This window comes from Ochotona princeps, chromosome 13 (genome assembly GCF_030435755.1).
Source record: "Ochotona princeps isolate mOchPri1 chromosome 13, mOchPri1.hap1, whole genome shotgun sequence".
In the NCBI taxonomy this organism is placed as follows: domain Eukaryota; kingdom Metazoa; phylum Chordata; class Mammalia; order Lagomorpha; family Ochotonidae; genus Ochotona; species Ochotona princeps.
In genome coordinates this window covers 48,758,968-48,774,711 of record NC_080844.1, presented here as the reverse complement: position 1 = coordinate 48,774,711, position 15,744 = coordinate 48,758,968, and the positions used below count along the sequence as shown (strand labels likewise).

Here is a 15,744-nt window from a genome sequence, read left to right as displayed (position 1 = left end):
TCAGTGGAACAGCTATAACTTAAACCAGTGCTCCTATGGGGTGCTGGCACTGCAGGCAGAAGCTGAGGCTACTATGCTAGAGCATCAAACCTATATAAACTGTACTTTTAAGTAATTCGATATTTAAGGGAAACTGTCCTATAAAATTATTAATTTTATAACAAATAATCAGCTAATTATTACATCAAAATTAGTAAAACAAGAAAAATGAACTTAAACACCATGACAGAATTCACTTTGTAATGTCAAGTTTTCTAAGTGTTATGCTTTAATAGCTGCTCACATCCTCAAAGAGCAGAGAGCAGAAAGTACGTTCCCCCAACAAAACAAAGCCACATGTGGACCCAAAGGGTCTTTTATTTACACATGAAAATATCAAATTAACTCATTTCTAAAGGGCAGAGAGAAAGAGCCAGACACAGAAAAGGGGTGAGCTCCCAACTTTGGTTTATTCCCCAAATGCTTGCAGTGTCTGGGGTTAGACCGAGACCAAGGCCAAGGCTGAGTGTCATAACTTCAATCCAGACTTCCCTGTGGGTAGCGGGGACCCCTTTTCCTGAATTATCATGGCAGTCTCTAGGCTATGCAGTAGCAGGAAGATAGAACCCAGAAAGGAACCAGACCCAAGCAGTCTCGTATAGAACAACCCAGCTAAACTCTGAACCCAGGTATTCCTTTCAAACTGAAGGTGCTTTGATAGTTTAGCCAAGTTACTGTGTGAGTAAACAGAATGTAAAACTACACGAGGGGGAAGGGGGCCAGGGATCCTAGGATGAAATCAGGGCACAACTCTGTCCCCTGGCGCTGATGTGATCTGGCAGCAAGGAATTAAACAACATCCCGCCCCCACCACACCCTATCACAGGAGGGAAAGCAGGGTCTTTTTTCCTTTTTCCTCACCCACCTTTCCCTTACTCGTCCCCTCCCATATCACCCCACCCAAAGATCTGCATGAGTCTGCAACCCCCTCACCTATGTAAAAAACATTTTGAAATAAATGAAAAATTTTGGGCCCAGTGCAATAGCGTAGTGGTTAAAGTCCTCGCCTTGCATGCCCGGGATCCCATATCGGCGCTGATTCTAATCCCAGCAGCTCCACTTCCTATCCAGCTCCCTGCTTGTGACCTGGGAAAGCAGACGAGGACAGCCCAAAGCTTTGGGACCCTGCACCCACGTGGGAGACCCAGAAGAAGCTCCTGGCTCCTGGCTTCGGATTGGCTCAGCTCCAGCCGTTGCGGCTGCTTGGGGAGTAAACCATTGGATGGAAGATCTTCTTCTCTGTCTCTCCTCCTCTCTGTATATCTGCCTTTCCAATAAAAATAAATCTTAAAAAAAATAAAATAAATGAAAAATTTTAAAAAGCTGCAAATGAAAGGGGAAACACCACTAGACATGAATTTTGGAAATAAAAACAAAAGACAAAATTGAGTTTACATTTTTACATAATATATTATAAATTTAAAATATTCACAAGTATTAAATCTGCATACATAAATTTTAAAAGATTTAGCTTTCTACTTTTGAACATAAAAATTCATCTTTCCCTGCCTTTCTTTTAAAGTTTCTTTAAATTAGGTGTCTGGAAGCTAATGACTATTTATCCAAGCTCTGTTTTAAAAACTTGGATGGACAGTGAAGTCAAAACCAAAACCAAAACCACAATGAGTTATCAGCTCACCCCTCTCAGGAAGGCTGTTATCCAAAAGACAGAAAGTAACAGATGAAGGCGAGGACGAGGACGTGGGGAAATGAGAACTCTGCTAGTGGGAATGTACATCAGTATATAGCTGCCGTGGAAATCAGTAAATCAAAATAGACACGCCATATGATATAGCAAATCGCTACTGAGTACAGCCCCAAAAGACACAAACATACTGCATCAAAGAGATACCTGAACCACTATGTAGAGCAGCACTATTGTGAACAGTCCAAAACAGGGACTCAACCAAGGTGACCATTATCAGATGAATGGATAAATGATATATATAAAAACATTATTCAGATACAAAAAGATGGTAATTCAGTCATTTGCATCAAAATGGATGCAAGTGGAAAATATCATGTTGAGTGAAATAAGCCAGACACAGAAAGACAAATACTACATGTTCTACCTTATATACGAAAGCTAAAATTTAAAAAAAAAAAAAAAAAAGCTTAGTATTTAACAGTATTCCTATAAACATAGCTTTGTTACACTTTGCTTTATATCCTTGTCAAGTCAACAGTTAAGGATGATATATTTCTATAGTTTTGATGATCTGATTATTTTAAAACCTACTGTATATAAGTAAAAGACACCTTTCATCTGACTATTATTTATACGCTTTACCTATATTCCTGATGAACTAGTTTTTTGGTGGTTGTTGTTAAACTCTTTATTTAGTGAAGCATTAAACCTTAGACTAAAACGTAAATTAAAACAGATTATCGTAAAAATTAAGGCAGAAAGAAAAAAGAGAGGGAGAGATATGAGTATATTATTAGAATTCTACCTATGAACTATAGTAAATTTGCTCTATTTGTATCATTAGTACATCTCTTCTCTTTGTATTAACATGAGAACTAGGTTATAGTGATTATGGATTTGCTATGACCCTGAGAATCTCATGCAGTAATAAATTCCTTTTAAAAATGTATAACAGATAGGTTGAAGAAAGGCTGAACAAAAGGATTCAGGAAATGACAAAAAAAATACGTTAATGAAGAAAAGCTAGCCCATTTAAAACAAGGAAAAAACCTGAGTGGAAATACTCCATGTTTCTACATATTTGAGTTACAGTAAAACAATATTAAACCACATTAAAATAAAGTACAAGATCTCAGAGCATAAATTCAAGTATTTGAACAACTTACCCAGTTTAATATCTCCATCTAAAGTAAAAAGTATGTTGCCAGCTTTGAGATCTCTATGGATGATTTTATTATCATGTAAGTAGTTCAATGCTTCCAAAGTCTGTTTGCAAACTACTTGTATTTGGGACTCTGTTAATGGTCTCTCGAGTTCTATAAGAACAAAGTAAACAATTGTGCATTTTTAAACAGCAAAGCCTATCAGCTGGCTATATTCCTTTCTGCATATATCGTTACTGAAAGTGCACACGGAATGAATTTATTTTTAACTAAGTATCTAAAAAGATTACTTTCATGACATACTATATTCAATCTTTCATTTTAGAGTTTTATTACAATTATTCAATAACATAAAAATACAATTAAGTTGAACACTTCGTTGAACTTCACTCAATAATTATATAAACATATGAACTACTTTGTTTTATTAAATATAAGATATAAACAAAAAGAACAAAAAGGTATTTACCAAGCATCACAGCATCTACTGCTCCACCTGCACAAAATTCAATGAGGATCTGCATGCAAATAAAAAAGCATGTGTCTAAAACTACATTGAGTTTCAGTGGTTTTTCTTCATTAGCAAAAAAGATACAGGAATAGCTATCAAATACAGAGTATGGAGACAATATCATAAACATTAACACTATGTCGAAAGAGAACTCTTAAATGACATGTATCTGAGCACAAAGAGAACACATTATGGAGGTATCTGCATTTTTGTTAATCATTTTTAATAACCCTGCTTACAGTAGATTTTATCCTTAGTATAACATAATACACTCATTTTATCATCAAAGATTTCTCTCATTTTAAAGCAACTATTGTGATTTAAGTGATTAAATGTGTTTTTTTAACTTCAACACAAATAAATCCTGAAGCACATATATAGAAACTGACAACAAAATACATACACACATACAAAAGCTTCAGACCCCAACTCAATTATCATTTACTTATCCTCTGGCAAGATAAATAACACCATGTAGCTTTCCCTCAATCTTTATCATAAGTGTAACTGTATATTTATTCTGATTATTTGATTAAAACATCTATAACATGTTCCACTAAAATAGCCCTTACAGTTCAACTACATTTTTGTAAGTCTTGACTGAAAAACTTTTCTATTAAAGTGTCTAGTTCATTTTCATTGTAATCTAGAACTCTTAACTATTTTAGATTTCACATTATCAATAATCACGTAATTTTCTCAAACACCGTACAATGTGTAGCTACCTGATTTATTCCTATGTACATTTTCTTTTTCATAGATGATTGCTAATTACCAATTACTTTTTTTTTTTTTACCAATTACTTTCGAAATCACTGTTTTATTTGAAATGTAGTTTAAGAGGTGGATTGTGTACATAAGTACACAGACTCCTAAAGATTAAGTAACTTATCCAAGCTCCTACCTGATAATGCTACAATAAATAAATAAATAAATAAAAAACATGTGCTTTTGACTTTCAGGCAAGTATTTCTTTACTTTTTATCTTTCTCTCTAACACTGTTTCTTCCTTCAACTGGACAATCTTAAATTTTGTTTTTTTAAAAACTCCTCTTGATTGAACTATACCGAGACAGGAGGTTAACTAGTTATGCTAATATTTTGTTTCTATATATATATGTGCCTCTTTGCAATACAAACAAAATTTCACATGTAGCTTTAGCCGCTGTACCTATCATTATTCACTAAAGTTCAGCCTGATCATATACAACACTTAATGTATCTAGTAATTTATTTTATTGCATGAGTTGTAAAAACTTTAGAATGAAATTATAAATTCAAGGAAAACAGTTTGAACACTTAAATTTTTAATTAGAAATGAGGACATGTACTTTTATATTTTAAGAAATTTAATATTGTTAACCAAGTTTCCCACTTGGATCCAAGAACAACTGTGATGAAAATGATATATAAGACATCAACCTGAAACAATGCTAGGCCTAAGTAAATTACATTGTAACAACTTCCTTATCAGCAAATGAACTCTTATTTAAGAAACGTAAGTAACTAAATAGAAAAGGTAACATAAAAGAGAAATCACAAACTCTTTAAGACAATGCATTTTGGTTACTCCCACAGAGCAACAAAGCATACTCACCCAAAGGTTGTTTTCATAATAGAATGCATCCAGAAGCTTCACAATATTTGGGTGATCACAAGATGCTAATATATCAATTTCAACCATATAGTCTTCAAGCTCTTCTTCAGATTTGGTGTCAATCACCTTTGCTGCAGCTAAAACATTGGTCTCTTTATTCTGGGCCTAAAAATCAAACACATTTAAAATGTGTGTACATACTTTTTTAAGGTTTATTTATTTTTATTGCAAAGTCAGTTACACAGAGAGGAGCACAAACAGAGAGGAAGATCTTCCATCTCATGATTTACTCCCCAAGTGACCTCAGCAGCTGGTGCTGCACCGATCTGAAGCCAAGAGCCAAGAGCTCTTATGGATCTCCCATGCAGGTGCAGGATCCCAAGGCTTTGGGCCGTCCTCGACTGCTTTCCCAGGCCACAGGCAGGGAGCTGGATGGGAAGTGGGGCTGCTGGGATTAGAACCAGCACCCATGTGGGATCCTGGAGTGTGCAAGGCAAGGACTTTAGACACTAGCCCACGGCACCAGGCCCCAAAATGTGTTTGTGTGTGTGTGTTTTAATTTAATTTTGGGGCCGACACTGCCAGTTAAGCTGCTGCGTCCAGTGCCAGCATCTCATATGGGTGGCTGGCTGATACACTGGCTGCTCAACTTCCAAATCAGTTCTAAGTGCCTGAGAAAGCAGTGGAACATGGCCCGAGTATTTTGGCCTCAGCCTCCCAACTCCCACACATCCACACATGCAAAACCTCCCCTGTTATCAACATTTAACATCAGAAGGGTACGTTTACTGTTAATTCAGGAACCTACATTAACACAACATTATCATCACATATTACATTATCAGTAGGATCTACTCTTGGTATTGTATACTGTTTTGAGTTTCAACATGTGTATAACACACAGCTGCCACTGTAGTAGTTCACAGCAGTCTCACTGTCTTAATTCCTGTATTTTACCTGTTCATCTCTACCATCTCCCCTACTAACTCCTGGGAACTACTGACCTTTGTCAAACTACATAGTTCCACTTTTTCCAAAATATTGGTATCACCCAATATAGAGATTTTTCAGACTTCTTCCACTTACTGAACTGAAATTATGTTTCCTCCATGTATTTTCCATGGTTTTGCAACTCTTTTGAGTACTGAATATTATCCCATTATCTAAATATGATAGTTGGGGCAAGCGCAATGGCTCTGCTGGCTAATCCTCTGCCAGTAAGTGCCAATATCCCATATGAGCACCAGTAAGCGTCCAGCGGCTCCATTCACATTTAGCTCTCCACTTGTAGCTTGAGAAAGCAGAGAACGACGGCCCAAAGCCTTGGGACTCTGCACCCAAATGGGAGACCCGGAAGAAGCTCCTGACTTCTGGCTTTGGACCACCTCAGGTCCTGTCGTTGTGGTCATTTGAGGAGTGAACCAGCATACCCAGTACTAACAAATCAAGTTTCGATTGCTTCATGTCCTCACTAACATGTGGTATTGTCAAGTAAAGGTTTTCACCAGCTGCACAGGCATGTAGTGTTATGTTGCTTCAATTTGCAATGCCCTAATGACAAGGAATAAGCATCCATATAAACACTTATGTATTTGCCACCTGTACAACTTTAGTAAGGAATTGGTTCAACTCTTGCCTAGTTTTTAACTGGGTTGTTTTTTCAGTTTTAAGAGTTATTTGTATATTCTGAATAAGGCTGCTTTATGGAATACATGTTTTCAAAATATTTTCTCCCAGGCTATAGTTTCTCTTCTCATTCTCAACATACCACTGTTAAAAGACAGCTTCAACACAAATAACTAAATCACACTACATTCTATACAAAGTACGCTTTACTTGCTTAGTGGATAGTATCTGAAACCACAAGTTCCAGTGGATTAGAAAACTAGTGCTCAAATTCTATCTTTGTCACTTACTGTGTTGTTCTGGACAAGTCAGAAAAATCCCTATTTTAGTTTCCTCATCAATGAAACCTGCCTCCACACACCTGTGAGAATTAAGATAACATTTTGCAAGTGAAAAAACCACATTCAGTATTAAATACATATAAATGCCTAATGGATTAAAATATTTAATAATGTTCATTTCTGGCATATGCAACAAGGATTCAGAAACATTAGCTGTAATAATTACCATTTTTTAATCCTCATATCAAACCCATGATATATTAACATCCCTGCTTTAAAGACAGATATAAACAAACTCAGGAAAGTAAAAAGGCTTCCCTAGGATGTGTGGCTAGGTAGGAGGCAGGGTCATTACCTGCAGATACAACTTTGACGTGAGGATTACCTCAAGCTAAAGACGCTTGAAAAACAGCAGCTATAAGAGGAGCACTTTATCTTCCCCTTTTCTTCTAAGAACAGGAAGTCCCACACAAAAGACACCATCTCCACACTAGGAACAACCATCCTTTGAGGGAAGTCACATCTGAGAAAATTCTGTACAAACTAACTTATTCAAGTAATTTTTTAATTTGTAATTTTTATTTTAGATGATGTTTACATAGTTGATCAGGGTGGGAAGGATTGAGAGTTAAAGAAAAATGGGTGTCATCATTGTTTCCAAATTTTCTATTTCTTCTTCCTGTATCTGAGAGGAGGGAAGATAAGAGAAGAAGCCAGACCCTGCCTCCCAACCACTCCAGTACCCAGGGAAAGGGAAATGTCACACAATATCGACCCAGGGTCCCAATGTGGCACACACTCCAAGCTTTCTGTCCAGGTGGTTCCGAAATGTCAATCTCGCCAATCCAAGGATGAAGAAACCCTTTCAATGTCCACTGGCTGACATAGTCGACCTTTTGCCCAGATATCTGTTGTCATCCTTTGGGTGTGGTAGTTGACCAATTTGTTCTGTTCTCCTTTCTCTGCTATGGTACCAGATGTCCTCCACAGGTCCCAATGGCTGCCATACAATCCATGTGGATCTGAGCCTACTGTCCACTGCTCCATATTTTTCACTAAGAAAGATCTGTTCTCACGGGCAGAACCAAAAACTCAGGACTTGGGCCCAACCAGACCCCACAACTGGCCCCTGGGGCTCATGAACTCGGCACCCACCATGTAGGCAAACCCAAGGACCCAGGCACCACCAGACCATCCCCCTACCACTCCTGGGGGCTCACAGACCCAGCACCCACTGAGCAGGCAGGTCCAAGGACCCGGGCCCCACTGGACTTCCACCCCAGGGGGCTCATGAACCCAGCATCCACTGCTCAGGCGGACCCAGAAACCACATCCCCTTAATTCCCCCAACCAGGCCTGTTCCCAGCCACAGCTTTTGCATGTGCCAACAGAGACTGCAGTTCCACAAGGATGAGACCACATACCCTCCCAGATTCTGTCCCCAGACTTGATTCTCTCACATGCCTAACATCACCCATCCTTTGTTCTCTCACTGGTGGGTCCTGTGATCTATCCCTGCCAGGTATGCCCCCAGCCCTAGCATTAGTGTGCACCAGCTAGTGGTGTTCAATGTTGGTCAATGCTAACTAGCCCAGCTCACATTTCCCACATGTCTGACCCTTAAAGGTCCTCCCATTCCCCCTTTCAAACCGCCCCTCGCTTACCTAAAAGTACAGTGGCCTTGTCTATGAAGTCCCTTAGTAGTCATTCTTCACCTGGACTTGGGCCCTCCACTTGTGCCATACCCCAGGCCCCCTGAAAGCCCACACCTTCAAGTCCCCCGAGTGTGCTGCCAGGTGGCCCAAGGGCTTGTGGCAGCAACCTGATGGGCAGACAGAGGTCCTCAGCCAGGCCTGATGCGGGACCGCCCTCAGCAGCCACCTGACAGGTAGGCTAAAATAATTCTTTAGTCTCTATATATTATAAAGCTACTTTCTCACAACTGCCTCTTTGGCCCACCTAACACAAAAGCAAGAAGGTTTTGCCATTTACTTTCATTATTCATTTCTTTCTGACTGCTTTATTACCACATAAAACGTCCGCTAGGGATAGGCATTTGGCGCAGCAAAACACCTGTATCCTTACATGGTACCAGATTTTGAGTCCAGACTCCAGATCCTAGGTATAGCTTCTTACTAAATCAGACACAAAAGTAGCAGGTGATAGTTCAAAAAGAGTTTGGTCCTTGCCATCTACATGAGAGAAAGGACTGGATTTCTGGCTCTCAGCTTTGACCTAGGCCAGCACCAGCCACTGCTGGCAGTCGACCCACAAAAAGGAGTGCATGAGCAAGTTTTCTCTGTGTTTTTCCAAAAGTAAAGTAAAAACAAAAAATAAACAAAAATTTACTATGTATTTCTCATCTTACATCAATTGAATTTTCTGGCCCAAATAGTAATTTAAGAGGGTAGTTTTGTTTCCCCTACAACTTTTTTTGTTCTCTCTACATTTCCATCAGTTTAGTTATTTTTCGTTGCTCTTCATATTTTAACTTTTTTCTTTTTTTTTACTTCCTCTTTTACTTTTTTTGTTTTTTCATACTATCCTGAATCTTTTACATAGACATTATTTTTAAAGAAACAAAGAAGTGCTAAAAAAAAAAAAAAAAAACAAGCGTAAGGCTCTTAGGAATCTATTATCTCTTCTTGAAGATGAAGAAATAAACAACGGCAGGTATCAGCTTCTGTAGTGGAATCTTCCTAAATACTGACAAACTTTAACTTCCTGTGGAAAAAAACAAAAGGTGAAAATACTAATACCAGATAATTTGTCTTATATAAAAGAATAATTTTTTTTTTAGATTTTCCTGAAAAGCAGAGTTACAGAGGGAGGGGGAGACAGAGATCTTTCATCCATTGGTTTACTCCCGAAATGGCTACAAGGGCCAAGGCTGGGTGAAGCTTAAGACAGAAGCTCAGAGCTTCATTTTGGTCTTCCACATGGGTTGGCAGAAGGCCAAGCCATTAGAGGAAACTGGATTGGAAGTGAACAGCTAGGACTCAAACCAGTACCAATATGGGATAGCCACATCACAATGTTAGCCCCAAAAAGATGAGTTTATACTGGTCAACCCTAATGCCCTAGAAGAGTAGTCTAATCTAATATACTTTAAACCAATCTGGATGTCTTTAAGATATAGCCTTTTATAACCTAATAGGAAGGAAAAACTGCTAATTAAATTATCACAGCACTCTTAGCTGGAATTTGTTAGGTTTTGAAGGAGTTCTTTTGGACATATTTAAACAAAAACTTATTATACACATTATTATCATACTTACCTAAAAAAAACTTGAATATTTATTTAAGTATGACTCTTCTGAATCATATTTTGCCCCAAGGTTACCCAAATGCCAGTGCATTTATGATACTGAAAAGCTTGGGGCCAGTATTGTGGCATTAATGAGTTAAGTCACCTCCTGCAATTTCAGATGGGTGCCAGTTCAAGTCCCACCTGCTCTACTTCCAATCCAGCTCCCTGCTGATGTGTCTGAGAAAGCAGCCAAAGAACTTGGGCCTCTGGACCCATAAGGGAGACCTGGATGAAGTTCTAGGTCTAGCTTTGAACTGGCGCAGCTCCATCTGTTAGAACCATTTGGGGAATGAATCCACGCTGGAAGTTCTGTGTGTGTTATTCTCTATATATAACTTTGCCTTTCAAATAAAGAAAACAAATATTTAAAAGAAAACAGACAAAACAAAAGCTTTTGTAATAAGAGCCTGGGACTGCGGTGTAACAGGTAAAGTTTCCTGCAATGCCAGCCTCCCATACCAGAATTGGTTCATGTCCTCACTGCTCCATTTCCTATTCAGATCTCTGCTACTGTCCCGGAAAAGGCAACAAAATGGGGCCCAAGTGTTTGAGCGCCTGCACTCACTCAGTAGAGAACGGGATAAAATACCTGGCTCCTGGCTTTGGCCTGGTGTAGGGCTGGCTGCAGCTCCTATCTGGGGAGTTCTCTCCCCATCTCTCCTTCTCTCTACTGTGCCTTTCAGACAAACAAGTAAATACCTTTTTTAAAGAAAGAAAACAATTTAGTAGTGTGCCGTATCTTAGGAGTGATTGACCATTGTCTAAAAGATTTGAATTTGAAGTCACTGACTCCAGTTGTGCAAATTATAATACTCATACTTTCCTGATCTCCTCACAGATGATAAAAGGAGACTTTCAGACAATAATCAGAACTCACACTATTCTTCAAAAGGTCCTTAAAAACCTAATTGATTGAAATATCAAAGGGTTACAACTACATGATCACAAATTCACTACGCAAGAGCAATGGCAGATACCTATTACCTGGCTAACTATATGATTAAATACACACTTCTACACAGGTCTGAAAGATTTTTTAAAGATGCTTCTCACTTGTGACTAGAATGACACGAAGGAAGAAAAATACTAGGCATACTCTAAACTTCCTTACAATAATAAATCCTATAATTTCATTGTCCTGTATTAGAATTATTTGATATAATAAGTGTTACATTAAAAAATAAGTCTCAACTCTGGGTTGATATGAGGTGGCGGTTCTTCATCCCTGGGTACTGGGACATGTCGAAAGTCTTGAGTGGTTTCCCCTTTGTCTCTCCCCTTATACCAGGAACACCAAGAATAGCAAATTTGGAAGTAATGAATTAACCCAATTTTCCCTAAACCTCAATCCTTCCCACCCTGATCAACCATGCAATCATTATTTTAATTAATTAATTTAAAATTTTCTCAAATTGTTGCTTCAAAATAACATAGTTACTCTTCAGAATCTATTTCTAAAGAACTCTTGGGGCCAGAGTAGTGGCATGGCAAGTTAGGCTGCTGTCTACTTTGCTGGCATTCATACGGGTGCTGGTTTGCGCCCCAGCTGCTCTACTTTCATTCTAGCTCCCTGCTAATGGCCTGGGAAACGAGAGGAGGATGACCCAAGTGCTTGGGCCCCTACACCCATATGGGAGACCCAGAAAAGTTTCTGGTTTCGCCTGGCAAATGTAGCCATTTGGGGAATGACTCTTGGTGTCTCTGCCCACCTTTCAAACCAATGAATCTTGGGGGCGGGGGGGGGGGACTAAAACACCATAACTGAAATAAACATTGATAAGTGTGTGATAACATTCCTTAGACACATTTCAAGGACACAATGTGTTTAAAAGTCTAATCTGGTGCTGGCAGTATGGTGCACATTAAGCTGCCACCAGTGGTGGTCTGGCATCCCACACAAGCGTCAGTTGGAATCTTTGCCTGCTTCACTTCCCATCCGGCTCCTGGCTTCAGCAAGGCCCAGCCCTGGCTATTCCAGATTAAGATCTCTCCCTCTCTCCCCATTTCTCCCCCTCTCTCTCTAACTCTTGCAAAAACTAAATCCCTAAAACTCTTAAAAGTTAAAGAATGAAATAAGATACAAACATAAATGGAGTAACAAATTTCAAATGTTAGTTTGAAAACATAAATTCTATTGATGAAATGTTTTCCAAAGATCAGTCATGAGTGAATCATCAGTCGAAGATCCTCTCTGTCTCTCTCTGTATCTGACTTTGCAATAAAAATAAATAAATCTTTAAGAAAAAAACAAAGCGATTGCTTCTCGGCCTTTTGGCTAAGACCAAGTGTAGAAAAACAAAGCTAGGGAAGGCATTTAGCCTAACAAACAGGACACCGCTTGGGATGCCCATATCAGTGTGTCTGGTTCTACTGGCTCTTCTGCTTCCTGCTACCAAGCACTCAGGGAACCAAGAACTTGGACTCTGCCACTCACACGCGAGATCCACACTTAGTTACGGGATTTGGTCTGGCCCAGATCTGACTGTTGTGGGACGTTTGGAAAAGAACTAGTTCATTCATTCTCTTTCAAATACAATGAACTAATCTTTTTTTTTTTTTTTAAATTTCTGGTCTGGGCCAGTGCTGTGGCATAGTACATTAAGCCTCTGCCTATGGTGCCAACATCCCATATGGGCACTGGTTTGAGGCTCAACTGCTCCTCCTCCAATCCAACTCCCTGCTAATTCACCGGGGAAAACAGCAAAGACAGCCCCACAGCTTTAGCCCTGGCACCCATATGAGAGACCCAGCAAAAGCCCCAGGTTTCTGGCCTCATGCCAGTTCAGTTCATTTGCTGGGGAATGAACCAGCAATTGCAAGATCTCTGTGTTTTTCCTTCTTTTTCTGTAAATCTGCCTTTCAAATAATTTGGGGGGGAGGAATAAAAAGTTCTAGCAATGCAGAAAAATTTTTACAAATTGGACATTAAAATTTAATATCTGTGAGAAATGACACCAGGAAGAGTGAAAAATTATAAAAAAAAAAAGTGTTATCATACACAACCAACAAAGGATTCAGAGTATACAGCATTCAGAGTGTACAGAGGTTCCCACAAATCAATAAGAATAAAAGCCCCCCAAACAGTAACAAGCACCTCAGAGAACAAGAAATCTAAAAAGCCAATAAACATATGAAAAGTAACTCAGTCTCATTAATTATCATGAAAGATGGGGCACATACTAGGAAAAAGCAGGCAGCAAATTCTAAGACTCTACCAGGATGACTTAAATTTGGCATGTTAGCTTGTCATTCTTGATGAAATTGTGACAGGATATCCAATGCTAATAAGCTGTAAAACAGCTGTAGAGTTTTAAGTGGTATAAATGTCATTTATGCCAATCAGAAATAAATACATGCTTTGTAAGTAAAAAATAAGACATTCAGCTCCAGTACACTGTTTTTTACTTATTTTTAAATTTTATTTATTTATTTGACAGGCAGGAAGAGTTCCCCTTTATTGTTTCACTACCCAAATGCCTGCAATGATTGGGGTCAAAGCCAGGAGCTCCAGACCAGCTCTCCCAAGCACAGCTCCTCTCTGGGTCTGCAGTGGCAGGAAGCTGGAGACCAGAGGCAGAACTGGGAATTGAGCCTAGATACTGCAACATGAGGTGCTAGCATCTTAATCACTAAGCTAAACATTCAACCTGTCCAATGTATTTCTTTGACACTGAGATGCTAAAGACACATAGCAAAAAAAAAAAAAAAAAAAAACAAAACCTTAATTTTGCTTACACTTTTGAGGTTACAATATAACAAGAAAGGAGAGAAGAAATGAAGGTTGATATAAATACCTTTGCTTTAATAAAGAAAACATTCAAATTACTACTTTAGCACTAGTTTATAGAAATACTCATTACCTGTTAAGATGGTAAATTAGAAAAATTCACAGCTGGGCACAGGCCTGGCCGGGCTTTCAGGGGTTTCCTAGACAAGTCCCCAGCACCCACCAGCACACACAAGAGCCAGGTCTGGGGATGGTCCTAGTAGGGGTTCTTGGGGGATCGCCATGATTAGGCTACAGCACACACTAATACACATGAGAGCCCAGGAGGTAGAAAGCCAGGCCACCATGGCCATCTGTGCACGACAGCCAAGTCTGGGAACAAGATTGGTAGGGGTCTCCTTAAGGAGGTTGATCCACACGCTGATATCTGTGAGAACCAGACTATGGGCAGGATGAACCAAGCAGCTGCACCCACAGGCAGGTGGGAGATGGGCCAGGTAGGGCTGGGCCACTGCATTCGTCAGCCCAATATATAGAAGAGATGCATTTAAGGACCAGTTCAATAGGGATTCAGTATTGGGTTTTGGTTTTTTAAGTACCTAAGCCCAAGAACATACCAAGATAGACATCGATAGCCAACAGGCATTAGAAGTATTTCTCAAGACTGAAACAATGAATCAACAACATCTTACAGCAGTGGAGACCACCCAAGTAAACATCCTCAAGACATTCTTCCCTGACTGAGCTCCCTGGGATGACATCCGGGAACCATTTTTGTCCCCCGCACTGAGGCAGTCTGGGGCCAGCATGGTGATGAAGTGGCTTAAACCTACTCCTGCAGCACCAGCATCCCAAATGGATGACAGTTCAAGACCCAGCTGTTCTATCTCCAGTCCAACTCCCTGCTCCCTACTAACAGGCTGGGAAAGGTCCTTGCACCCATAGCAAGACTCCTAGCTTCAGATCAACCCAACTCTGCTCAATTAGGGAGTGAACCAGCAGATGGACACCCTCTGTCTCACCTTTGTAAAAATCTGCCTTTCAAATAAAAATAAAACTTTTCAAAAAGCTACCTCAAAACAATTTTTAAATACTTAGGAAAGTATATATGCAGAAAGACCAAAATATATTTTTGTATTTATTTTATTCATATGTCATTTGGAGAGTGAACCAGTAGACGGAAGATCTTTGCCCCTTCCCTTTGTAACTCTGCCTTTCCAACAAATAAATAACTCTTTTTTTTTTTTAAGATTTTATTATTATTGGAAAGCCGGATATACAGAGAGGAGAGACAGAGCGGAAGATATTCCATCGATGATTCACTCCCCAAGTGAGCCGCAACGGTCGGTGCTGCGCCGATCTGAAGCCGGGAACCAGGAACCTCTTCTGGGTCTCCCACGTGGGTGCAGGGTCCCAATGCATTGGGCCGTCCTCGACTGCTTTCCCAGGTCACAAGCAGGGAGCTGGATGGGAAGTGGAGCTGCCGTGATTAGAACTGGCGCCCATATGGGATCCCGGGGCGTTCAAGGCGAGGACTTTAGCCACTAGGCCATGCCGCCGAGCCCTAAATAACTCTTTTTAAAAACAAATACAGGCATATAAAGCAACTACTCTGGTTTTAACATTTTCTTCTCATAACTTTGATCTGAAACATCCATTAAAAACTACTTCTGGGGCCCAGCACAGTAGCCTAGTGGCTAAAGTCCTCACCTTGAATGTGCCAGGATCCCATATGCACGTCAGTTCATATCCCAGCTGCCCCACTTCCCATCCAGATCCCTGCTTGTGGCCTGGGAAAGCAGTCAAGGATGGCCCAAAGCCTTGGGACCCTGTACATGTGTG

General features: G+C 39.8%; 1 protein-coding gene across 2 annotated transcripts in view; it reads right to left on the bottom strand.

The window, feature by feature from the left end:
• The window catches only part of SLK (STE20 like kinase), a 58,114-nt gene that overhangs the window by 33,916 nt on the left and 8,454 nt on the right, over window positions 1-15,744 (bottom strand). For both annotated transcript variants that reach the window (XM_004579875.4, XM_004579876.4), the window contains exons 2-4: window positions 4,959-5,123; window positions 3,320-3,368; window positions 2,854-3,003 (exon numbers count right to left, since the gene is read on the bottom strand). In XM_004579875.4, coding sequence (XP_004579932.2) covers window positions 2,854-3,003; window positions 3,320-3,368; window positions 4,959-5,123 — 364 coding nt within the window. The remainder of the gene's footprint in view (window positions 1-2,853; window positions 3,004-3,319; window positions 3,369-4,958; window positions 5,124-15,744) is intronic.